General features: G+C 42.9%; 1 protein-coding gene across 2 annotated transcripts; it reads right to left on the bottom strand.

Annotated features, from left to right (window-relative positions):
- Positions 1–2,591: 2,591 nt before the first annotated feature.
- CLDN18 (claudin 18) lies at positions 2,592–23,873 on the bottom strand. 2 transcript variants are annotated; one of them, XM_037061212.1, is made up of 5 exons: positions 23,585–23,873; positions 8,584–8,748; positions 7,634–7,751; positions 4,534–4,644; positions 2,592–3,572 (listed from the first exon to the last, which is right to left on the bottom strand). In XM_037061212.1, exons 1-5 carry the CDS (start codon positions 23,802–23,804, stop codon positions 3,401–3,403), a joined length of 786 nt encoding a protein of 261 aa, XP_036917107.1. In that variant the 5' UTR covers positions 23,805–23,873; the 3' UTR covers positions 2,592–3,400. The 2 variants fall into 2 exon arrangements, with proteins under 2 accessions (XP_036917107.1, XP_036917108.1); XM_037061213.1 differs by lacking the exon at positions 23,585–23,873 and adding an exon at positions 18,264–18,491.
- Positions 23,874–26,030: the final 2,157 nt, after the last annotated feature.

Genomic DNA, 26,030 nt, shown 5'->3' on the forward strand with positions numbered 1-26,030 from the left:
TGCAGTGGGACATTTTTGTTTCTCTTACTCTCTCTTAACTCTTATGACTTAACTCCTAAGACTTGGGAAAACACTCCAAGTATCATAAGGGGCTGGATGGCTGGGTGGCCTGTGCTCCACGATGGTATTTAATTCACCCTTCAGCCAAGCTCCATTCTCCTTACTGAGCCATTGCCATGGCAACAGTCCTCCTTGGGGCAATAAGTATGGGCGGCAAAGTCCCAATGCTTAATATGTTTGATGTTTTACCTTTTGAAAATTCTTTGGGGAAATTCAAGTTGGCTTCTTGAACAAAATAAATAAGTTTTTTATTGTCAACAAAGGTTAAGGGCAGCAGCCTTGATAACAGGGAAAGCCTGGACTGGTCAATGAGACTGAGACCAGAGTGAGCAGGTCACATCCAGTTCCACTTGAGACAAGGAAGGAATGGGAAAACTCTTAATGGTGGTGGAAACTGACTCCGGTCCCAGATAGTACTGGGGGCTCCAACCTAAGATTAAGGCTGACTTAAAATGAACCTCGTCCCAAACCCAATCTCAGTAAAATTTGGGTGGCTTTTGGCTGCCACCACTGGAAGGATCAGGGATTTCATCTGCAGAGAGTGGAATTCGAAGGCCCTGGGCCTTTCCCTACCCTTCCGGGGGGCATCATACCTCAATCCTCTTTAGCCTGGAAACCCTTAAAAGTGCACACAGGTTGCGCAGCATCCTGAGAGCTTTGCAGAGGCTGAATGTGTCAGCTCAGCAGGAAAAGCTAGCTTGGTGTTCTCTCTCATCCTTGCCCTCTGCCTGTCCATCATTTACAATAGATTTGCTCATTTGACATTTTTTTAAAACTTGAGGATTAAAGATTGAAATTTTACAGTTTTACATTGTTTTAAGTATTATGCTTCTTGGCTTACTAAGCAAAAATTTTTTTTTGTTGTTTAACTAAATTTACTCCTTCCTTCCCTTCTCCCCTCGTTCTTCCCTCCCTCCTCCCTTCCTGTTTGTATGCGTGTATTTGGCCTGTTTAGGGGAATTCCTTCTGGCATGGTGGAAAGAGAGTGAGGTGTGGAGCCAGACCCACCCTTGCTGGAATGTTCTCCTGTGAGCTATGCAGCCTTGGCACAGGGTGACCGGACCTCCTAGAGCGCTGGGGGTGGAGGGGTTTCCTGGCACGCAGGACTTTCAGAGCCCGCAGAGACACTCCAGGAAGACGCACTCAGCTTTGAGACTCCCACCTTCTCTTCCCGAAGCTTAGAAACAAAGAACAGAAGCTGTTCAAATGTGACATAAGCATTTTTAATATTTAAGTAACAAATCCATGCAGGCCAATATTCAATGCATATACAATAAGAGAAACGGACAAAAAATAATTACAAAGCACAATCTAACTACATGGAGACTTTTAAACAATTAAGTGTTGGCTGGAGAATGTGCTCATTAAAAACCCAACTGAGCCACATCTCAGTGCCTCAGACCCGCCCAGGGACTTTCTGGTGGTGGGAGGGAGAGAGATCACTGTGCCTCCAGGCCTTCAGCTCAAATGCTGAGGACCCTTAACAGTCTCCATGCCCTAGATTGTTTTATTTTTTATTTTTTTTTATTTTTAACTTTTTAATTTTCTAAATTTAATTCTTGTTCAAGTACAGTTTTCTGTCTTATATTCCCAGCACTGCCCCCCAGATTGTTCAGCTTCCTCCCCTCCCACCCCAATTTTTCTTCTTGAATTGTTTTAGTGTTCTTCATTGCCCCATCTTCGACAGTGAGTTCTGTGTGTACTCTATCTGATGGGGCCTAAAACCATTGCAGTCTTAGTGAGAAGGGTCTCTGAGTTTACTGTCTTCTCTCTCAGTCGACACAATTCCTTTCTGTTTAATAGGCCATGAGCTTCCCCAGATATAGTCTGTCCAGCCTTAAGATTCCTATGAATATTCACCCATCTCCTTGGAGGTCACTTTTACATGATCTATTGGCGCGAGAACATTTCCCCCTGTCAAACAATAATTCAATGGTCAGATCCCTCCTCCCACCCCCCAAATACCTCAGTTTCCCGGGGGGCCTGTTCTGGCTCTGGTGTTGGGATCGGATTCTGGTGGCCTGGAAAGAGTCAGGCTTTCTGCAACAGTGATGTAAACACCAGAAGGTGCGCGGCTGCAGAGAGCTTCCGGTTCTTAAACACTCAGTGGTCTCACCACTCCAGGTGAACTCAGTGACAAGAACTGCTCTCAGAGTAACAAATCTCAGCACAGTGCCAAGTACATCTGCTGTCAGCTGGCAGTGGCCTGTGGCCTCAAGAGTGTGGACATGTAGCACTTGGATACCTAACATGGAGTTCAGGCTCATCACTTTCCAGAAAAAGAACTAATTTCACATCACTTGGGACCTGTTGTGTTCCACCACTTGGCTTTTACATGGGTCACATTAACTCTATCATTATAATCCAAGTCCTAGAGACTTCAAAGGGAGTTAGGACTAACAAGCATTTTATGAAATTTGGACTTAAGTATGAGTTTTTACGCTGGAAAATATAGACAACACCAAAGCAATTAGTTCTTCATTTTCTTCTTTCTATGTGTAGGAATGAGGCGAATTCACAGAGACGCTGTATCACTTTACTAAGACATTTATTCTAGTTCTATGTAGAATACAAAATATACTTAGAGTACCAAAAAATCCTCTTCTCATTCTTCTAAGGATACTTTTTGGCCCGTGACAGAACAGGCACATAGTGGGGAGCTTGGGAAACCCTTGGGAGAGTCTTGCTGGAATTAGCAGGTGCTCCCAACCTCCTGCAAAAATGTGGGAAGTCTTGGTTCCCTCAACCTGAAATCACTTTGGTCCAGGTAACATTTAAGATCATAGCCTCAGAAAACTTGGATGATAAGCTACAGACATTACAAATAATTTCCCCATCACCTCTTCAATCAGTGTTTCTTAGTAGCCAACTTGGGCCAAGAAGAGGCAAAAATCAAATAGCAGGAAATGATGTTTCTTGACAGACTTTCTCTTTTCCCTTTCAGATTTGTTCTAGGGGATGAGTTGAGAAATACAGAATCAATGAGATATTGGTTGGGAGGAGGAGGGGGAGTCTAAATCATTTGAGTGTCTAATAGAAATTCAAACCATATTCCATCATCAGATTAGGAAGGCTATATTACAAAAAAAGAACAGAGGATCACACAATGGGAGCTATAGCCTTAGTCTACATCATATCTGATAGCTCAGCTTTTTGTGATGGAACATTTAGAGACAGAGACATTTGGCTAAAACCATCTGGCCTCACTGCAGGTGAAATGAAGGCTTTTCTAACTTCATTGGAGAGTCAAAAGCAGTCAGGGATCAAGGTAAATGTTCTTTGTTTTGGGGTGAGCTCTAATTGGGGTTTTCTTCTGCCCATGCCGAGGTGTCTTGGAGTACTACACGTAGTCATACTTGGAAGGATGAGATTGTCTCTCATCCTCTGTGTGGGCACCCCCATCGTGTATCTTTTTGTTTTTGGTGTTGGTCCCAAAGCCAGTGCTAGCCTTGAAGCCTCCGGTCCTGTAGGCAACATTATGGCCTGAGGCATGATAAGACACGGCTTTGTAGCTGAAAGAAAAAGAAACATTACGTGACCATAGATGTATCTGGTAGGAGGACAAAGCACCTCACTTACCCTGGAGTGTCTCAGGGTTAGCACTGAAAGTCCAGTGTCCCAGGAAACCCTTCCACCTAGGCAAACTGCGAGAAATGGCCATTCTAGGTTTTGGAACACTGGTTTTTGGACCTCTGCAGTGGAGCAGAATTTCTTGCTTTGTATCAGAGCTGGTAGTTACTGACTAGTGAATTCCCTTTGTTAATCAATAAAAGTGAAGCTGAACCGGAAACAATGGGGAATATGGTTATGCCAAGGAATCACAGAATTGGGAGCTGTAAGGTACCTATGTGCAGCCCGTGTCCTCTAATCTGCTCAGTTGATGGATGAGGTAACAGGGGTCCAGAAAGGGCAAATGATTTTCTAGTGATCACAGGGCTCTAATTAGCAGTAGAACCAGCCTGCGATCCAGGTCTGCCATCTCTGGGCCCTTTTATGGAGTTACAGCGAAGTTTCTCAACAGCAGTACTATTGGCATTTGGGACATATGCTTCTTTGTTGCATGGGCCTGCCTGTGCATTGTAGGATGTGTATCAGCATCCCTGGCTTCCACCCACTAGATGTTAGTTTCACCTATCTGCTGCCCCCGCCCCCGAAGATGTAACAATCAAAGTGTCTTCACATGTTGCCAAACATTCTCTGGGGGAAGAATTGCTACCACCCGAGAGCCATTGAGTTACAGATTACTGGAACTAGAGGGAACCCAGGGATGTTTTTGTCCCCTTCAAATAGGATCACACCTTAATCTGCTCAGGAGGAAATATTCCTGTTCTGTTTCATCTGTTCCTCATAAAAGAGAAAGTTCATCCTCAACAATGTTATTCCACATGCCCAGACTGATCCTTCTGGCTGCAAATTATATGTTAAAATGGACTCAGATCAAATGTCTGATTGCGTTGGGTTGGGGAGACTCACTTGCTTTCTTCAGGCACCAGGCCCCTGCAGGCGATACACATCACCACGCCCCCAATGAGTGTGAGGCCTCCAGCGACCCAGCCAACGAACAGAGCTGAACCAAAGGTGTACCTGAGTGGGGAGATGATGGTTATGAATGTGGTCAACTCACCTCTCCAGGTTCCATCCACTGCACTTGACCATGCCTGTCCTGTTTCCCCCTTGGATTCCACACCTAGCCCTGACATGCCCCTGGAACACACACGCCTTTGGGTCACCGGCAACTGAACAGGTGCCCTGGAGAACAGCACTGGCACTGAGGTTAGCTAGCGAAGCAGCAGGGGGGTCCTTGGATCTCTTAGATCACTGAGGCATATAGATAGTTATAGATCTCTAATCTCAGAGAAAATCTTAGGAAGTCTCCTTTCCCTCCCTATCACCAAAGGGGAGTATCTTGACGATTTAACCAGAGAAGTTTGAGAGAATCAGTACTGAGTTATTATTTCTGAAGGAATTTTGGTCCCTTGAGTTCTCACCATGGGCCAAGAAGCATTCACCTCACCCACCTCCATTAATCCTGGCCACCATCCCTGTGGGGAGAATATTGTCTCCATAAAGAACTAAATTGATGGGACCATCTTACAGATGAGGAAACTGAGGCTCGATAGGCTAATTAACTTTTCCAAAGACCTGGAAGGACATGGCATTGCCAGGATTCACATGCAGGTCACGCTACCGCCAAAGCTCTCACTGTTAATCATTCAACTGTACTGTCCTATGTGCATGAGGAGTGAGGTTCTCTCCCTCAACTTAGACACTCTTGACCAAGGTTAGCAAACTTATATACCTACCTTGGACAGGCAAGAGACTTAAATAAGTAAAGTGGGCTGCATGTAAAGAAATATTTCACTCTCTTAACTCTGTTATATGGGGAGAGGGAGGACCACAGACATGATGATAAATGACCTCAGAGTTGAGCACTTGAGCGGTGTGAGGACTGTGGCAACCCAGGGAGTGTGAGCCCTGGTCAAAGGGCAGCTGCCTCTCAGCTGCAGAGATTCTTGCCATAAGGAATGAGGGCCCGGTGCTACCAGAACTGATTTTTCTTTTTATAAGAAGGTGAAAACTAAAACAGATATGTGTGTGTCTATTATGAAAATTCAGTCTAGCAGGCACAATGGTGCCCTGCCCAGGTCCCCTCTGTTTCTTTAGCCATTTCAGTGTCTCTCCCCCCAGCTCCTGTGTTCCTTTGCCTTCGCCATGCTGTCCTGTGACTCTCCCTGGAGTTCTGGCTTTGGTTCAGCTGCTGGAGTCACTTTCCCCACCTGCACAGAGGCTGATGGTGCCGAAGCACAAAAGACCCCACAGCTTCCTAGGATCAGGCTGAGTCCAAGACTTCATCTGAGACCCCCCTTTCCTGTCCTGCTTGCCCACTCCCTATCTTGTCTCCCATCCTTAATGAATCACTCACACATGGATTCTCGGGATCTGTTTCTCATGATCTGCTTCTGAGTAACCCAACTTGAGACACTTTTAATTTTAGAAAGTAGGTAATTAATTCAGGTTATATAGTGAGACGTGTAGGCTAATATGAAACACCTTGCAAGACGCGTACAGGAAAAGGGAAGTTGGTGGCTCTGGTCCAGGGCTTAGGCTCTGCCAGTGCCACACACAAAGTGGTAACGGCAGAGTTGGGGGCCAGGAAGAGGGGATGCTGGGACTGAATGAGGCACCAGAATCAAAACCCCATCAATTGACTGCCAAGGTCTTTCTCGGCAGCTGTGCTGCCTGGAAGAGAAGAGAAAAAGACAGAAAAAATGCTGCCCATCCATGGAGGCAAAAGTTCAGGGAGGCCAGTCAGAATCCTCCGGTATCAATCTCAGGACTGAAGGTAGCTGCCCGAGGCAGAGGGGCAGGTTCTAGGGAGATGGTGTGAGAGGGAGATGGCCATCTAGCGCTGGGTGTCAGGTGGGAGGTAGGTGGCTCCTCTGGGCAGGGACGGTGACACTAGGCACGTAGAAACTTTGGACAAGGTGGGCCCTTCCAATTTGCCTGTGATAGAAAAGGTTTCTAGGAAATGGGACTTTCTATGCCAACACTGGGCAAGTCCCAGCTTATTTCTAAGTTGCTTTTGCAACCCAGAGTCCATGGGAGCACCATGGAGGTGAATAAGGGCAACTCTAGGGATCACTTCCTTGCCATTCTTGAAGCAAAGCAGGGATGTGAATGGGGACAGGAGTTCCAGGGAGCCAGAGAGTAAATCGGTTTATCTTGTCCTTATACCTCGCCTGTATCTTATGATGGTGTGGCTGGAGAAGTGCCAAGTATATCTACCACATAGATGATGGGTCACTTAGCTATAATATTTATATTGCTGTTTCAGAACGAGGTCTTTTTCCTTCAGGACTTTGCTGCTGCTTCTTGCTATGAGAAATGTCCCTCTGAAGTGGCTAAATGAATACACATGTTAGAATTGCTTTTCCATATTTTAAAAGTTCTGCCCTCCTTCAAACACCAAATTATAGAGAAGTCTCATCTCCCTCTGCTACAGCATAACTTCCGTGAGAACAGGGACCTTGTCTTTATTCCCAGCACTCAGAACAGTTCCTGGCCCACAATAGGTGCTCAATACATTTGTAGAAAGAATGAATTAATGAATGAGAGAAAGAGTCAAGCCGAATGAGGATGAAATGTTACTTTACTGCATCTTGCACTTATACTGCACCTTGCTCATTTTTATTCAAGCTTTTACCTGTCCCTAGCCAGGTTCCCATCATGGACCAAAGATGCGGGATGATGGTAATTTACATGCCTCGGTTAATAGTGCCTGTTTTCATTGCTACCACAATGGGGCCTGTGTAAGAGTGTTAGATAAATACCGAGAACTGTTGCTGTATTTCAATGCAAATGTCAGATCAGCCTCAACTCATACCACCAAGGATATTTCACGGAAATGAAGGTTATGAATTTACAGATCATTGTTGATTTACAATATGGCATGGCTGTCTCTGATAAATCTTTGCTGTTTCAGACATTGACAGCCACATTAAGCATATGAATCTAATCAGATTTTTACAACAATATTCCCCATGGAAGCCTGAGACCTAGATTAGAAGGTTACCTGGTTTGAACAGTCTGCACCATCCCCCCGAGGCCAGTGTACGTGCCAGCTGCAGACATCCAGAAGTTAGTAACCAGCATGTTGGCAAACACAGACACTCCTGCGATTCCACAGAGACCTGCAGACCAAGAAAAAGAAAACTCTGGAGTCAGCTTCTAAGGGATCACAATGTTTCTGAGGCAATGTATGCTGAAAGGAGTTTAGATGAGCAGGCCACAGAACATTCCACTCCTGTAAGCACTGATTATTGCATTCCCACTACACGCTAGACATCGTGCTAGGTGCATAGGCTCTCCTCTCTCTCTAAATGTGGAGGGATTTGTATATGTGTACAAAGAGATTTTCCATGCGTTTTGGGACAGATGGTTAAAGTACAAATATTTAGGATTTGTTTCTTTGACAATGTCAAGAGTTCATCCCTTAAATCATTTTCTAGAATCTTACCAAAATTATGCCTTTAAGGGTTGAGTCACATGACTATCTTAGGGTTGGAAATCTCTTATAATGGGACTCAGGTGACAGGTAAGAGAGACCTTAGCTCTCATGATAATTCTGTAGAGTGTCACTGGGCCTTAAACCCAGATCTTATATCTCAGTAGGAAAAGCTTTGAACTATGTTCAAATCACACTCTGCAGGGAGAGGCTGTGTTTCCTTTGCTAGAATAATTTTGCTTTTTTTAAAAAGATTTTATTTATTTATCTTAGAGGGGAAGGGAAAGAGAGAGAGAGAGAGAAATATCAATGTATGGCTGCCTCTCATGCGGCTCCTGCTGGGAACTGGGAACTGGCCTGCAACCCAGGCATGTGCCCTGACTGGGAATTGAACTGCGATTGTGTGGTTCGCAGGCCTGTGCTCAATCCACTGAGCTACACCCTCCAGGGCAGAATAATATTGCTTTGATGTTCCCAGAAGCATGTTTGACAAGCAGAAACCCCAGGCCCTAGTTTACCTGAGATAATAAACATGATTCCAGAGGTCAGTGTCATTTTGGCTTTGGCAGAGTCCTCCATGCTGCCAATGCGGATGCACTTCAGGGCAAAGATGGACACCAGGAGGCTGATGGCACCCAGGACGATGCCCACAATCATCAGGGCTCGCACTGCCTGCAGCATGGCTGTGGGACAAGGGGCAAGACACAAGCAGACAGACAACATCATCTCAGCATGATTGATCAGGCCCTGGTTTAACAAAACCAGGTAACCACAATTAACAAGCACCAAACTCCCGAGAAACAGCAAGTCCATACATTGTGACATGAACCTAGTTATTGCCAAGGAATACAGAATTGTGGGAATTGTAAAACCATAACCTGCAATCCTCTGATTGATGAAGGACATGCATGGAAATGCCTGTAGAATGAGAAAATTATGGACAGTTGCACCTGGGAGGGCCAGTGGAATTTATCTATTTCATCTACTCATTTTAAAGCTTGATATTCTGGGAACCAGGAAGGGGTATTGGCATGAGTAAGGTGACATTAAAAATTATTGATCGATCTTACAGTGAAACTGAGTTGCTTTGACTTCTAACCCAAACATCTGCTTCCCTAGTCTTTCCACATATGCTCAATGTTTTTATAGTTGTGCCCAGTTTAGGAAATCCCAGTATTCATTTATAGCAAAAAATGAAGCAAGGTCACTAAGTGACTTAACAAGGGTACTATATTTTTGCCTTCTTCCAAAGGGACTACTAAGGTCATGGTGAGATGTAGGTTTTGGGTACATATAAACAACACTATATCAATCTCAGGTCTTTCAACATGAATATGGTTTACCAGGAGTTTCCTTTCCAGGAGTCAGTGGAAGCTGTGGGGCCTGCTGGAACTCTCCTGTAGTGACATCCCCTCCAAACCCATCCAAAGTGTTTTTTCTAAGGTGCCCTTAAAGTGCGTCGACTGATCTCCACAGTTTTCTACTGAGCCCCATGAGTAGGCACAGGGTGGCAGTAATGAACAGGGAAGACATGATCTTTGCCCACATAGAGCTTCTACTGAAGTGGGGAAAGACAGTCAGTAACCATATCCGCTGCAAGCATACTAAATCTTACAAGAGGAAGACAAGTGAGCCCTAGCATGAGGAGTTTTAGTGGAGCAGGACTGAAGAACTGTGTGACACAAAGCAGAAAGCTACACCCTATTTTAGTTGTCATAGCAATTCTGCTTTTGGTGGAAAGTTGTTAAGAGCTTTTCCAGACATTAAAAAATTTAATACACACCCAAAGCACTGCAGTGTAAGTAATATTATTACCCCTATTTTGTAATTGAAGAAATTGAGACTCAGGGGTTAAGTAACCTACCCAAAGACACAGAGCAAGGGGAAAGGAGAGGTGGAATCAAACCCAGAACTGTCAAAACAGTTATTTTCTTACTGTCATGCACTGCTTTGAGGTACCTTATCCTGGAAAACCCAGCAGAGGTCTGGCTGCCATTAAGGTACAAGGACCTGCATTCTCCTAACAGAATGTATCCTCCAAACTTGGAGACCTGGCTATAAAATGTCATCCTCTGAAATGGAAGCTAAGAATGTATAGAGGAATATCCTCCAAAAAATACCCGAGGAATAACCTGTCTCAGGAGATTATTTATAAATGTGATTCTACAAACTAGGGAGTCCTGGGAGGGGATTCTCTCCAATCTCTTTTGGAAGATTTCCATCTCAAGTATGGCCAATATTCACTCTAAGGTCTGTATCATAAAGCAATTTATCATGATGGAAGAATCACCAATCAATTAAATACAATGAAAAAAGATACATAGATTATGTGGAATTCATGAAGGAGCCTTCCACGGTGTCTGAGGAATGGAGAGATACCTTTTCCCCCAGGTATCTCCCTGTGTAGAGTGATGGTATCCAGCTACTCTAGGCCCGTGCCACTGACCTCCACTCATTAGGTTCTGATTCTCTTTTTTCTAAATTAACTTCTGATTTTATCTTTGCTTCTCTCCTGGGAAGAGAATTCTACAAGCAGCCATTATCAGTCTTGGTCCTATTAGCAACCATATTTCCAGAAATGTGCAGTTTTATGGGGTGGATCAGTCCTCCAATCTGACCATTCCTGGAAATATTGATAACAGTGTCATCTTGGACTTGAAACTGAATTCTGATAGTAGAGCCATGATGACCCCACTAAGGCAAAGAGAACTCACGAGGGCCCTGGAGTGGCCCTTGAATCCATTCCAAATATAGGAGAGCTCTAGTGTGTCTGTCACCTGTGACTTCCCAAGCCTAGCCTGATGGTTTTGCTGGCTCTGTAAGCTACTGGGAACAAACACCCTATTCATTCCCTCATTGGCAAATGCAAGCATGTGTCACCTACTTGCGTATTCATTTGCATCTTTCTATATTCATCCAGCGCATGTTGGTGTACTCTCATATTCAAACAATACACTCATATGCTCATCCATGAAGTCACTCATTCATTTATCAGTATGTTAAAGCTCATTTTTTTTGCAAAATCCTTTGCTGATGCTACAGGAGGTATAAAGTTTCATAAGAAATAGTCTCTGCCTTCAAGCAGCTTATAACATGAGAAGATTACATTTTTATTGGAAATTCTTAGGCTCAAATTTCTTTTCATCTTGGGAGTATCTTGGCTATGTAATCATAACAGAACCACTTTCTAAAAGTAGTTGTGTTGTGGCTCTAATATTCTTTAACACACACAGTTAAACCATAAGCCTGTGGCTCAGGACAGCTATAGAGAAGACATTTGTGGGGCAGCCCAAGACTTCAAGAAATATCCTCAAAGCTGTTCTGTTTTTGGGTGTTACTACCAGAAAATTGGACATATGAGAAGAAGAAGGGTCTTTGACTTTCCCTCCACCTTGTCCCCATGGGCCTCTTGTGAACTTCAAATCTGCCTAGGAACCTGTTAGAGGTTTTAAAAACTCCTCTTGTTCTGATATTTTAAGCTTTAAACTATTCAGAGAATCAAATCATTTATCCCTTTTAAGAAGTGCTTGGCAAGACATCTTGTTAAATCAGCCAATACGCAACCAATGAATCAACCACCCAACTAGCTAACCCTCCAAACAAATAATAATTAACCAGTTAGGATGAAGAATGTCTTTTTATCATTTTATGAAAAAATTACAATTATCTGGGACTCTTGGCAAGAATGGGGTCATTGAATCTCTTCTGATTGAGTGGGCTTCTAATATTTGCTCCTGAAAACATATTTTGTGTGTGCCTTGGCTATAGCTGAAGCATGTGACCTTCCCTGACACTGCTACAAAGCATGTGTCACCTACTCATGTATTCATTTGCATCTTTCTATATCCATTCAGCACAAGTTGGTGTACTTTCATAGTCAAAAAACACATTCATATGCTCACCCATGAAGTCATTCATTCGTTTATCAGTATTTTAAAGCTCAAATTCTCTGCAAAACCCTTTGCTGATTCTGTAGGAGGTACCTGGGAAGGGTGGAAATGCTGGCAGGTGGGAGGTGAAAGCACTGTGAGCTTGCCTGATGTGAAGGGTTGTTGCTGGTGTGCCATAGGAAGCCTCAGGTACTGAAACCCTGGCCAGTTTGTCCCAGCCACCCTTTGACTTAGGCTCTTGCCTCTGCTGAGTCAGGTTTGCATGAGAAGTCTTCATTTCTCTCCTGCTCTTTCTTGACCCCTGGATTTCTGATGAACAGTGACACCTTCTTTGAACCAGGGGTCAACCCTGACATTGAGCTCCTTTTCATACTTGGGATCTCCTTCTAGCTTACTCCTACCTCTTTTTTTATAGCCTGCAGTTGGAAAAGACACAACTGTGTTTATACCTGGTGGGGCCACTATCAAAGCCACAATTCATCCTGGATGGATGGACCAAGGTCTTCCATGCTTTGAAGACCCCTTGGGAAGTTCTTCTGAGAATGGGAGTTGTGATGGAGACAGATACCAGGAAGTAGGAGAAATGTTTTCCACCACTCATTGCTATAATCTCCCTATGTCTAGTAATGACCAAGGAGATACATGGTGGTGACCTGAACTTCCTTTCCAGTGAGAAGATTTTATGATCTGGGATTCTAATCCTTTTCCATATACAGGTAACCAGAGAAACTACTCCTGATGGAGGTAAGTTTCTCTTTTAGCTATTCTGTCTCTTATTTAACATTCTGAGCAAGAGGCATAGGCTTATCAGCTGATAACAGGTGAGTCAATTGGTTCTAAAGACTGATTCCCTGCACCAAAGGTGTGACTACAGCATTCTTTCCGATAAACAATGAGGCATTATCAGATATGAAGGATGGGCGGGATTCAGGGTTGAGATAAACAAACAGAAAAATGGGACTCAGTGTTCTTTCCCTGTTGCAAAATTTCTTATTTTCCTGAAATGAAGTGATAGGCAAGTTGATCTCAGGTGTGGTTTTCAACCCGAGCTGTACCTCAACATCTCCTGGGGAAATTTTTCAAGAAATATTAATATTTTGGTCCCAACCCTAGAGATTTTCATTTAATTATTTATATTTGTAAAGATTTTAAAATTGTTCTTCTATTACAGTTCTCCAAATTTTTCTGCCTTTGCCATCCTCCACTGATCTCATCTCACACTCCTACAGTTAATTTCTACACATAAAATTGCAAGAAATGATTTGGGAAAACAGACCTTGAGAGGGCTCAGGAGGAGGTGCTAGGATGGGGAATTGAGAGGAAAGAGTTGCCAATGGCTGACATCACTGAGATGGCTGGAGGATAGGGGTGGGGATGACGAGACAGCAAGTCACCGGGAACCAAAGGCCTTTGATAGAGGTGGGGTAGGGAGGGGAGATGGCCCATACCTTTGGATAGAGCTTAGCCTCAGACTGGAGGCAGGAAGGGCTGGTGGAGGAATCCAAAGGAGAGGAGCCAGAGGAGGCAAGTCTGAGGTCAGACCTCAGAGGCAAGGCCCTTCAGAACAAGATGGAAGGCCTATATTTTCCATAGATCCTAGGAAACTAATATGGAGGTCCTTGTATCTTATGAAATCCTACAGAATGATGTGATGCCAGATAAATTGTTAAGGAAGTAATTTAACTTCACTGAAGCCTAGTTTCCTAAACTCTGGAGTGGGATAGGGCTGTTGTGAGGATTAGATGCTACTCAGCACCAGCATAGAACTAAGCCAGCCTCAGTAAATATCAGTTCCCTTCCTTTCTCTAAAAAGAAGTTACCTCTCTCTAACCCCACATGACTTTGACTTGTACTGTGTGCAAACCTGAATCCTCTCATATAGTAATGAATGGTTGAAGATTTGAAAAAGCCATGGGTCATTTCCAGCCAAGGTGGAGGCATAAGTAGATACCCTTTGCCTTCACACACAACCAAAAGAAGAACAACAACAAGTTTAAAAACAAAAAAAAAATAATCAGAACTGATAGAAAATTAAACTGTGTGGAAGGCTGACAATCAAGGAGTTAAAGAAGAAAAATTCATTCAGACTGGTAGGAGGGGTGGAGACAGGCAGCCAGGGCAGAGAGGACACACAGCAAGGCTGCAGCTAGAGGACCAGGTGTCCCACATTTGCATGTGGATAAACTGGGAGGAACAACTGGGGAGTGAGAAAGACCATGCAACCCAGACTTTCAGCATGGAAAAAGAAAGCCTCAAAACCTCTGGCTGTAAAAACCCATGGGGCTTGCAGCAGCAGGAGAAACTCCCAGCCTCACAGGAGAGTTCATTGGAGAGACTCACAGAGTCCTAGAATGTACACAACCCTCAAACCCACCTACCCAGGAATAAGCACCAAAAGAACCCAATTATGTTTGTGGGTAGTGGGGAAAATAACTGAAAGCTGACTGAAAGCTGAACAAGCAGCATTATTCCCTTTCTGACCCTTCCCCGGCCCATATACAGCATCACAATGCAGCAACATGGGTTGCCCTGCTCTGGCCAATACCTAAAGCTCTGACCCTTACAATGTAAAAGCTGTGCCAAAACAAAGAAATATTGCTCAAATGAAAGAACAGATTAAAAAAATAGAACTAAACAATGAAGAGATAGTCTACCTATCATACGCAGCATTCAAAACCTGGCAATCAGGATGCTCACAGATATGATTGAAGAAAATAGAGGAAGAAGTGAAGGCTATGCAAAGTGAAATGCAAAATATACAGGGAAACAACAGTGAAGAGAAGGAAACTGAGACTGAAATCAACAACTTGGATGAGAAGAAAGAAATAAACATTCAGCTGGAACAGAATGAAGAAACAAGAATTAAAAAAAAAAAAAAAGAGGAGAGGCTTAGGAACCTCTGGGGCAACTTTAAACATTCCAAAGTCTGAATCATAGGGGTGCCAGAAGGAGAACAAGAAGAGCAAGAAACTGACTACTTATGTGAACAAATAATGAAGGAGAACTTCCCCAATCTAGCAAAGGAAGTAGACTTTAGGAAGTCTAGGAAGCTCAGAGAATCCCAAAGAAGTTGGACCCAAGGAAGCACACACTAAGGCACATAATTACATTACCCAAGATGAAAGACAAAGAGAGAATCTTAAAAGTAGCAAGAGTAAAGGAGACAGTTACCTACAAAGGAGTTCCCATAAGACTACCAGCTGATTTCTCAAAAGAAACCTTGCAGGCAAGAAGAGCCTGGAAAGCATTCAAAGTCATGAGAGGCAAGAACCTACATCCAAGCTTACTCTACCCAGCAAAGCTATCATTTAGAATAGACGGGCAGATAAAGTGCTTCCCAGATAAGGTCAAGTTAAAGGAGTTCATCATCACCCAGCCCTTATTATATGAAATATTAAAGGGAATTACCTAAGAAAAAGAAGATAATAAAAAATATGAACAGTAAAATGACAACAAACTCACAACTATCAACAACTGAACCTAAAAAACAAACAAACAAAGAAAACAACTAGAACAGGAACAGAATCATAGAAATGGAGATCACATGGCAGGTTATCAGTGGGGAAGGGGAGGGGGGGAATGGGGGAAAGGTGCAGGGAATAAGAAGAACAAATGGTAGGTAGAAAATAGGAGGAGATTAACAATAGTATAGGAAACGTAGAAGCCAAAGAACTTATATGTACCACTCATGGACATGAACTGAGGTGGGGTACACTGGTGGGAGAGGGGGTGCAGGGCAGAGGGGAAGAAAGGGGAGATAAAAATGGGACAACTGTAATAGCATAATCAATAAAATGTACTTTAAAAAAGAGAGAAGAGCCATGGGTGAAGGAGTGTGAAGGACAATAGGGAAAGAAGACTTTAGAAAAAAAAGGAATAGAAAGGCTTGGACCAATGAGCCAGGAAGATCAGGGAAAATAGTCTCAGGATTGGCTAGCAACGAACAGGAGAGCTAGGTGATAGGTGAGGCAATGTAGGTGGCTTGATCCAGATGGTCAAGGGTGGGGTACATCTTTGTGATGGCTGCCTGGAGCTCCTCAGCTTTTCAGATTTGTGAACAGAGTCAGGAGTGGGGTATATGCTCAGTGCCATCAGAGTGCTCTGGGTTTGGTACAGAGATTTGTGGGATCCTGTTCAACAGAGATGTGAGGAGGCTTCAGGGAAGGGGTGGTATTTGAGCTGGACCTTGCAATGGGAAGATTTGTGGAGATGACATTTGGGGTGGTAGAGGGGGCATTTGGGCAGTGGGAGCAATGGGTATCCAGGACAGAGCCCAGAGTATAGTAAATGGACAAGGAGAAGCATAGGCTTGGGGCAGGGGAATACAAAGAGATAGGCTAGGGAAGGTAAGTGAGGAGTGTAGGAGGGTCTGGCTACAAGGCTATTATGTATGCACCTGATTAAGCTGGGAATAGAGAACCATGAGAGCTGCTTGGATTTTTGAAATATCTAGGGAGATAAGAACTGAGGACTGGAAGTTGTTGATTGGAAGATTCTGCCCAACCTTGTGCCACCATCAAAAGAGCAAATACTCTAAAGAGGTGAAGGATAGAAACCAGATTCAGAAAGGCTGAGAGTGAGAGGTGGTAGACAAATTTAGCCCTTTAATTTGGTAGTCAGTGATCCAGGGAGAAACAGAACTTGATAATGACCTGAATCAAGAGATTTTCAAGGAAAGGAGGATATAAGCGAAAGTGAGGAGGAGAGATGAAAGAGGCAAGAAGGAGAGAGCTGATCATCTGGATGACCAGACAGGATGGTGTGGGGTCTACAGAACCCTGGTGGAGAGATTACCCTTGGACAGGAGGAAAGGAGGGGATCTTGTTCTTCAGAGAGTAGAGATGTCAAGGGAGAGAGGAGGAGAGCTTCCCCTAGTAAAATAGGAAAGACAAATGAGATTGGTAGCAATGAGGCAGAGAGCAGAAATATCTGGGAGCTCCACATATGGAAAGATAAAGAATGAGAAAGACGTCGATAATGAGTGGTGAGCCTCTTCAAAGAGGTTATTGAGCATGAAGTCATGGGATGTCATGCCTTAATTTTGGATATGAGGTCAATCTTTTTTTTCTTTAAATGTTAAAATTAAGTGTAGCCAACAATTCAACAATCCATGGTTTTGCATCTCCTCCTTCCTCCGACCTCTCCTCTCACACTACAGCACAATCCCTCCTTCACTGGATTTCTTTCTTGTCTCTGGCCAGGTTCTTCCTCCTCTCCTTCTCTAAGCAGGTGTTTTGTCTAGTCTGTGACCCTGTTGGTCCTGCAATATGAGTGACTTCCAAAATATGGGGTAAATAATCCAATTTTTTAATTCTGTCACCCATCTTCTATTTTTTCTGATAATAAAGATGAATTAATTAAATTGCCTTTCACAATTCAGTTCCAAGGACTTCACAGGTTCTTAACAGTGTCATGCAAATTTGTTTCTATCTACCTGTTCACAAGGTGTTTGCTCCAGAGAGGCGAAACCCAACACCATTTTCCTTTCCTTACCAAACTCGCCCTGGACACTCCTTGGAACCACTGTTTTATTTTCTCTTTACTTTCTTCTTCTTTTTTTAAAATGCAAGTGGAGCTCCCATAATAGCCAGAATGCAAAGTTTCTATGATGCCTATTTAGTTCATCTTCAGGAATGAAAGAATGTCACTTTTATCATTATATTTATATTCTGACATTATTATAGTATGATTATAATTCTATAATTATATTCTGATGTACAATGTTTTTTTAGGAGTGCCTACCAGAGCTTCTCACCACAAATGCAGAAAAAGAATATAATTTAATGGCACTATTTTTTAGCACCTACAGAGAACCAACTTTTCAAAGAAAAATTGAATTGAATTGAAAATTAAATAAAACTAGTTCTCAAAAAACTTGCTCAGCTCTAAGAAAATATTCACCATTCTACCACCTTATACCCATGTATGTGTAGGAAGGAGCAAGTTCCATGAACATACATGCACACAGTTAATTTTCTCCTTGAGGAACATTGGTCTATTCTAGTATCATGAGCATGCCTTTACAGTAGACCCATTCTTTTCATGACCTGCTTCCTCACATCCAATTCTTTTGACTTGATCTGAATTCTCTGATTTTCTCCCCTATGTATATTGCCCTCTCTGACTTGGGGCCAACTCTTTCTATTCACACCTTGCATTTTGAACCAATCCTGCAAGGGTCACGCCCAGAGGTAGAAGCATGACTCAGTCCCTACGGTAATTTCTGAGGTCCTTCTGGCTGCAGTGACAACTCATAGCCCCTTCCTGCTCTCACCCGGTGGGGGCCCTGGGTATTGCCCGGTGCCTACCTGGAAGGCCCAAGATGGTGAAGTAGGGCCGGCATTCCGTGAACCCTGAGCTCTGCCTCACACAGCTCTGCCAGAGCCCTTCATACTGGAACACGGAGGTGACAGGGTTGTCGTACAGGTCTTGGGTGCTCCATGTGTCCATCCCCGTGGCAGCGATGCAGCCCATCAGGCCCAGGATGGACATGAGGAAGCCCACCACTTGGTACGTGGTGGTGGACATGGCTTTCGCCTCTGGCGCTCTGGCTGCCGCCTTGGAACCAGCTGCCACCTTCTTCCTGTGGAAGGTGTGGTCCTACCGTGCTCCCGAGGGGAGCCGCTTAATCAGATGGTTTCTCTCAGCCCTTGATGTTTGCTCACAGTGTTTTTCTTAGATAGTTCAGTTTCACTCTTGGTTCAAGGGCATTATTTTTTCATTTGTTAGGGAAGCGGCTCCAAGAGGCACTTATCTTGCTGATCTACGCAGGCCCAGCTGGTGTGAGCACAAAGCAGGCTGAGTGGACACCCTCTGGCTCTGTCCAGAGCACGCCACCGTCTGGAGAAAAGCTGAGGTGTCCAGCACAGAGGAGAACCTCCCCAGCTCTTCCGTGAGGTCCCATTCATCTTGGAAAACCCCTTTGGCTGACCTCACTTTTAGAAAATGGCCCCAGGAACTTCCACGTTCAAGATTTCCACATTTTCTCCTTATAACTATGAACAACTTTTCATTCATATCTTTCTATTTTAATATTATAGAAATAAATAGAGTGGGTGTTATATTCCACCCCCCATATATTTTGGGGGGGTTGAGTCAAGTGAGGTACAAGTATATTAAGGAACTTGTTCAGATGCCTTGAACCATGGATGCTTTAAATTGGCATAAGTGGGGCTCCTGCCTCAACTTCCTCTCTTGTGCTCTTTCTCTATTTCCACTTGGAGAGCCAAGGGCAGACTAAGTTGTCCCTACTTTTCAGAACAAGAAGCCAAGTCCTAGAGATATGCTCCTGGTCCACAGGTATTAGAATTGGGATGAGAAGATGGGAGGCATCCTGCTGACCTCCTTCTCACCCTTTCACTGGTGCCACAGAACCACATGAGGACAATGTTGCAGTCACAGAAGGCTCCACCAAAGCCAGAAGAAGAACCCAGGCTGGCTGGACCGAAGACCCTGCCTGGGCTACTGACAGACCTAGGATCTGCTCCTGACCCTGGACAAACAATGCGGTGTGCTGGGCGATTTGGGGTAAACTTCCCAACTCAAGAAAGTCACAATGTCTTCATTTGTAATGTGGGGACTAAACTAGGACACTTCAGAGCCCTTTCAGATCTGCACACTGGTCTTCTACATTTTGCAGAAAAATTTTCACTGCAATTGGTAAAAGTATCAGGAATTATTTGATCATGCAAAAGAAAGACTTAGCCAGAGATTAGCCATTGCATTTTGTCTACAATATTTGATTTTTTTAGAGAATTAGTTGATCTGATGCTTCCTGTGGATCATGTGTGTCTTGCCTCTTAATTCAGGTACATTTTAATTAGAGCTTCTTTAAATTTGAATTTCAAGGCCCTGAACACACACACACACACACACACACACACACACACAATCTCTGATGTGTATGAGTTCTCCAGGAAACAAGGCTGAGCATCTGGACATTTCAATGTTATCTTGGGTGCACCCAGCCAGTGCTCTCACGCTTTATTCCCAGCAAACACAGAAAGCAAATATGGAAAGTCTCCTTCCTAATTTGAATGGAGGCAACACTTTCCGCAACCGAACACCTTGCTTTAGGTTCTGTGGTCAGGGTTAGTAGAGAACGAAGCATGAGCCAGAAAACCTAAAAGAGTAAGCCAGAGTCATATATGACTTTAGGTGATAGCGTTATTGGCTCCGTATCCCTTGAACTGAGCTACAAGGCCAGTTCTAAAAGGTGGGGAGGGGGCAACTAGAAAAAGCGACGATGGTCTCTGCTGGTGGACACAGATTGACCAATTAGTTTGGGAAATATTGGAATAATTCAGGAATGTTTCTGTGGATGAAGTCCAGTGTATTCTTATTTCAACCAAGACATGGGCTTTTTCTTCATACAGAGATCTATGAGAGCTTGGTTTTGAGTTGTTCATTTTATGACATTTGTCTAACAATCCCCCCCACCACATTGATTATAATACCATCAAAATAATAAATTGATAATGGAAAAATTTTAAAAATACTTTATTACAAGTTATCTAGTCTCACTTCCTTTTCCCTATGCAAATGTTTTTATGAAAAATTTAAATATTTGGGTATAGTGAACTAAGCTTTCTTTCTTGTTTGACATGTCAACAGAGACTTTATTTTTTTGGAAGAAGGAAAAGCTAATTTAAAGAGTAGACTAAAGCCACTCTACTTAGACAGAATATTACATGAGTAGAGAGAAATTGGAAGTCAACACACTTTTTTTATGTGAAATAAATATGGACATGTTTTAAAACATCTGGAAGATGGGGTTTTTCACTTCCTGGTGAGATCCCGTGCTCTGAATCGAGTGCGTCACTGCCCCACCTGCCACTGCCAAAGAGTGAATGGGGTCCACAGGGGAAAAGCTGGCTTCCTCGCTCACAGCAATAGGTTTTGTTAAAACATATTACATGTACCTCTAAAATACTAGTAATTCATGGTCTGATTCTGTTCACTGTAATAAAATTGGTACAACTTTGTTTAACCACCTTTAAAGTGGAGCAAAATGTTTCGCTGACTTCTTAGGGAAAATCACCCCTATATTCAATGGTTAAACATGGTTCTGGCAGTGCCATTTCTAGTCATAAATTTCCAGGAGCTTATATTATTTTACTGAGAGTGGAGAAAACATTTCCTTCACCTTTACTTTACCATTTTTTAGGACTATAAATATAAAATCATACATAGTAATTAAGCAAAATTGGTGGTCAAATGGCAATGTAAAATAAAGTATGGGAGGAGTAAAATTAGTATATGAGTAAGAAAAATAGTCAATATATCTATTAATTTAAAAAGAATATTACCGCATTGTATGGGGGGAGCAAAAGTAGGTTTATAGTTGTTTGTTAAATGATCCAATAATTAATAAATAAATAATAACACAAGACTAAACTCTTTCCTGTACTCACAACTGTGAACCTACTTTTTCCCCACCCTGTACATCCCTAATTTCTGACTCCATCTTTTGGTGTTCATAATAAAACATTTGGAAGTAGAAATAATTTTAACAGATCACTCATAATTTTAAATCTTAGAGAAAATATTTGGAATACTTTCCTTTTATTCCTTCTCTGTATATGATTTTTAAAAGATTTTATTTATTTATGTTTAGAGAGGGGAGAAGGGAAGGAGAAAGAGAGGGAGAGAAACATCAATATGTGGTTGTCTCTTGCATGCCCCCTACTGGGGACCTGGCCCACAACCCAGGCATATGTCTGGACTTGGAATCAAACTGGTGACCTTCTGGTTCACAGGCCCATGTTCAATCCACTGAGCTACTCTAGCCAGGGCCCTTCTCCGTACGTAATTTTTACTTGAATAAGAGGTTATACCATTTGATGTTTTGCTCTTTTCACTTAATTGCATACATGTGCAATTAAATTCTTTGTAAACATCACTTAATATATTTAATATTAGTCATTTAATTTGATATGCACAAAATAGTATTTTAATATGAGCATAATAGTGTTCCATTACACAGAAGTACCATTATTTATCTAAACATCATCTATTCCTTCTAAAATGTACTTTATTTTTTTAAATTACAGTTGACATTCAATATTATATTAGTTTCAGGAATACAGCATAATGGTTAGACATTTGTATAACTTAAGAAGTGATTTCCACCTACTTAGTAAGTCTAGTACCCAGCTGACACCATATAGTTATTACAATATTATTGACCATATATTCTCTATGCTGTACCTTACATCCTCATGACTATTTTGTAACTGCCAATTCATACTTCTTAATCCCTTCACCTTTCTCACCCACTCCTAACTCCCATCTAAAAAAACAAAATAAACAAACAAGCAGCATCTATTCTGATACCTCACCCCAGTGTTTGGGGTTTTTTATATGAAAAACAATATTATGCTTAACATTTTTCACACAACTCTTTGCCAGAATTTCTGATTACTCTTATGGGGTAGATTCCTAAGAGAGGAATTAAAATGTCAAATGGTGTGAAGTTTAAAAAATATTTTGTGTAGAACTAGATATTTTTTCTATAAATTTTACTCCTAGCTGCAGTATTTGAAGGGTTTTTTTTTTTCACTACACCCATTGAGGGTGGGTTCTAGGCCCACAGAATCCTGAGGTTGCATTGAGCTTCTCCTCAATAAGGTGGAATGTCTAGAAAGACGAATCACTGTGTGACTGATGCCTTCACTTGTCACCTTTTGTGAGTATCTAAGTCTTGACCTTACAGTCAAATGGCGAGTGTTTGGTAGGGAAAGCCCAATTTGGTATTTCTAATTCTCCTTGCAACACCACCTTAGATCAATGTCCCTCTGAAGACTTTGATGTATACATTTATGGAAGGAACAAAGAACTAAAAAATAAAAATGACAAGTTTATACTTTGCCTTACTCTGTTACCTGAGTGAAAGACACTTTCAACATTTTATACTTTTGAGACTTGAGTTTTTCTTCAAGTAAAAATGACTAGTCTGCTAAGCAAACAAGCACACAATCCTTGTGTGGTTAGTACACCAGTCTGGGGAAGTGGATGTCCCAGTCCACACGCCTCTGCCCGCCTGGCAGAGTTCACTCGCCACAGAGGCCTCTCTGCAGGGGGTGCCCAGGGTTCTGTTCCATGTGGCTAATATTTTCTGGAGGTCAGGAGCCAGGAGCCACAGAGGAAGACTCCATCGAGTTCACCACAGAGAGACACAGCACTCAGTTCTTTTTCTCTGGCCCTTTCCTCTGCCCCGTTTCTGCTGCTGTTATGTGCTTAGGCTTTGCTGGAAGCTGGGCCCAGGAGCAAGGGGGCCTGGAGATGGATTCACAGTCCTCAGTTCAGGAAGGGAAATCTTAGGGCTAAAAAAGGAAGTGGCTAAAGTCTAGGCCTCCTGAGTCTTATCACTGTGGGTGATTGAGACTCAATGCCATGGCTCAAATAGAAGTTATTTAAAAATTAGGCCCCTTGGGAAGAATTGGGCACCATCCAGTTAGGGGAATGGGAATTCTGACATCTCCAGAAAGCGCTTCTCTCTAAGGTTCCTGTGGGCCTGTTTTTACCCTGGTGTTGGGAGCTGTTGCTCCTCCCTCTCCAGCAGTCCCTCTGTGGTGCCTCAGGCAGAGGCCCAGTGTCCCTCACCAGTCTGCCAGTCACCAGCCCTTACCTGGCAGCCCCAGCAAGGTGAAGTAACCTCGGCACTCAGTGAAGCCAGAGCTCTCTCGGACACAGGAGCGCCACAGCCCTTGGTAGTTGAATACAGCTGTCACTGGGTTATTGTACAAATCCTGGGTGCTCCACTGGTCCATGCAGGTGGCGGCAATGATACCGGCAATCCCGATCAGTGAAACTACAAATCCCAAGCCCTGGCAGGCAGTCACGGCCATGGTGGGGTGCAGCGTTGACACAGAGCACCACACTAGAGGGGGACAGCCCAGTTCTGAGAGCGTTGAGTGTAGGGATAGAGTTTTCTCTCAAAGGCTGGTGCCTACGTCACAAATGGGCCATGAAATGGAGGAGGGGACTCAACAGTGCCACCTGGGCTCACCCACTCCTTTATCTACCTATGTGAGATAATTTCCACAACATGGTACCAAGACCCATTTGTTTTCCACCATGTGTACACTCTCCTCACTGTTTACCTTTTGAGGGAGTTTCTTTCCTGATTAGTCAGGTTCCCCTCTATAGAGGGTAAAGCCAGTGCAGAGGGCACTGCCTGGAAGGCCCAGCAGGTTGGCCAGGCAGGGCCTCCTGGTGCTAAGCTACAAAATACTTGGAGATAAAAGGGCTTCATCCTGTGGCCCTTCCAAGGTGCCACTGCCACTTTAATTAAAAAACTTAGGCAACACTAATTATGAGGCAAGATGAAGTACAGTGATTCTCGTTAACCATGGTAGTTATGTTCTATAGAGTCACCAGGAACACTAAATTAGCAAATGCTGACTCATTGCCCCCAGGGGAAATACAGGGCTAGTTTTCTGTGAGCTTCTGGTCACATTTTCATCAACCAATCAATAAATAATCTTGTTTTATGTATGTTTCTGTTTAAAGATACCCAATTTAATATTTCCTGTTGATTCATTCACACTGAACTAGTTGCCAACCTACTTTAACTCATGCCTGAACGAAGCTTATTTAATACAATCTCTTCTCTGTAAGGTGCATAGTAGATTTTTTTTTTGTGCTTGAAAACACTAGACAGCACTTCAGCACTTTCAACAGAGAAATTCATTTCACAAAAATGTGGAAAACATGGCACTAAATATACTGTGAGAAGGACACTTGATTGTGGTAGAAGAGCTGAAGCAAGAGGGCGGAGCTTCGCCTGGCTCCACCTCCGGTGAGAACGCGCACCTCCCGCAGCTCAAATTCAGTGTCCTCTGCACGTGCACGTGTCCAATAATAACTGAGGAAATGTTTTGAGTATCGACTTGGGGGTTTAAATGAATTTTAGTGACTAGGTAAATTTGCAAATTTGAATCTGCAAATAATCAACTGCACTTATATGATGGAACCAAATAGTTAACATAGTCTGTCTGCAGTTTTTGTGGCATCGACTCTGCCTTTAGCGGAGAGACCATGGAGCGGGGAGGCAGCAAAGGTAAGCAACAGGAAGGCCGCTGGGCTCTGGAAATACACAGCCTGGGTTCAATCTCCCTCCATTGCTGACTAGCTGTGTGGGACAACGGCTAAATCACCTAACCTCTCTGAGCCTCATTATCTTCACCTCTACAATGAGATCATCATTTTTTCTTCCTGGTTGTTTTGTGAACTAAATGTGATTATGCATATGAAATGCTAAGCACTGCATACGCGGCAATATACTCCAAAAATAATAGCAAATACAGTTGGCCCTCCATATCTGCAGATCCCAAATCTACAGATTCAATTAATCTCAGGTGGAAAATATTCAGAAAAAATAGTTACATTGTTGTTGATGTGTGCTATGTAATTAGGCCTATGATGGTAGTGTGTTTACTGAACATATACAGATTTCTTCTATTCATTACTCCCTAAACAATACAGTATAACAGCTACTTACATAGCATTTACATTGCATTATGTATTATAATTATAGAGATGAATCAACAGTGTGGTGATTGCTGTGGGGGGGAGGGTGGTATTAGGGGACTAAATGGTAATGGAAAAAATACAATAAAGATTAAGTTTAAAACACCAAACAAAGTATATTGGAGGATCCGCATAGGTTATATGCAAATAGTATACCAATTTATATAAGGGACTCGAGAAACCATGGAGTTTGGTATCTATGGGAGTCTTAGAATCAAACCTCTGTGGATACCTATCAATGACCAGGGCAAAGTGACAGTAATATAGTAAAAAGCTTTGGTGATTGACTAATCAGTCTTACATTATATTTCTTCACATCAGTCAGGAACTAAAGCTTACCTTTTCATACAAAGTATTTGTAATTATAGAAAGGCTTTTAAAATTTTTGGTCCAAATATTATCCTACCTACTTTGAACCTGGATTCAAGTCTCAACTCTTTTTACCAACTCACAGAACTGTATTGTACATTGTTGGTTAGCCAACAGTGAGGTGGGTTGGAAGAGGACCTCAAGCCTCATATGAGAACCACAGTCATGACCGA

The sequence above is a fragment of the Sturnira hondurensis genome, unplaced genomic scaffold (genome assembly GCF_014824575.4).
Source record: "Sturnira hondurensis isolate 20B ecotype Veracruz unplaced genomic scaffold, ASM1482457v3 Scaffold0013299, whole genome shotgun sequence".
Taxonomy (NCBI): domain Eukaryota; kingdom Metazoa; phylum Chordata; class Mammalia; order Chiroptera; family Phyllostomidae; genus Sturnira; species Sturnira hondurensis.

Excerpts from the sequence above, each read along its gene's own strand:
- CLDN18 (XM_037061212.1), bottom strand. The coding sequence starts at position 23,804 with ATGGCCGTGACTGCCTGCCAGGGCTTGGGATTTGTAGTTTCACTGATC. Across the intron at positions 7,752-8,583 it reads AATCATGTTTATTATCTCAG|GTCTCTGTGGAATCGCAGGA; the intron begins GTAAACTAGGGC and ends CTTGGTCTGCAG. Across the intron at positions 4,645-7,633 it reads GTGCAGACTGTTCAAACCAG|GTACACCTTTGGTTCAGCTC; the intron begins GTAACCTTCTAA and ends CTCCCCACTCAG.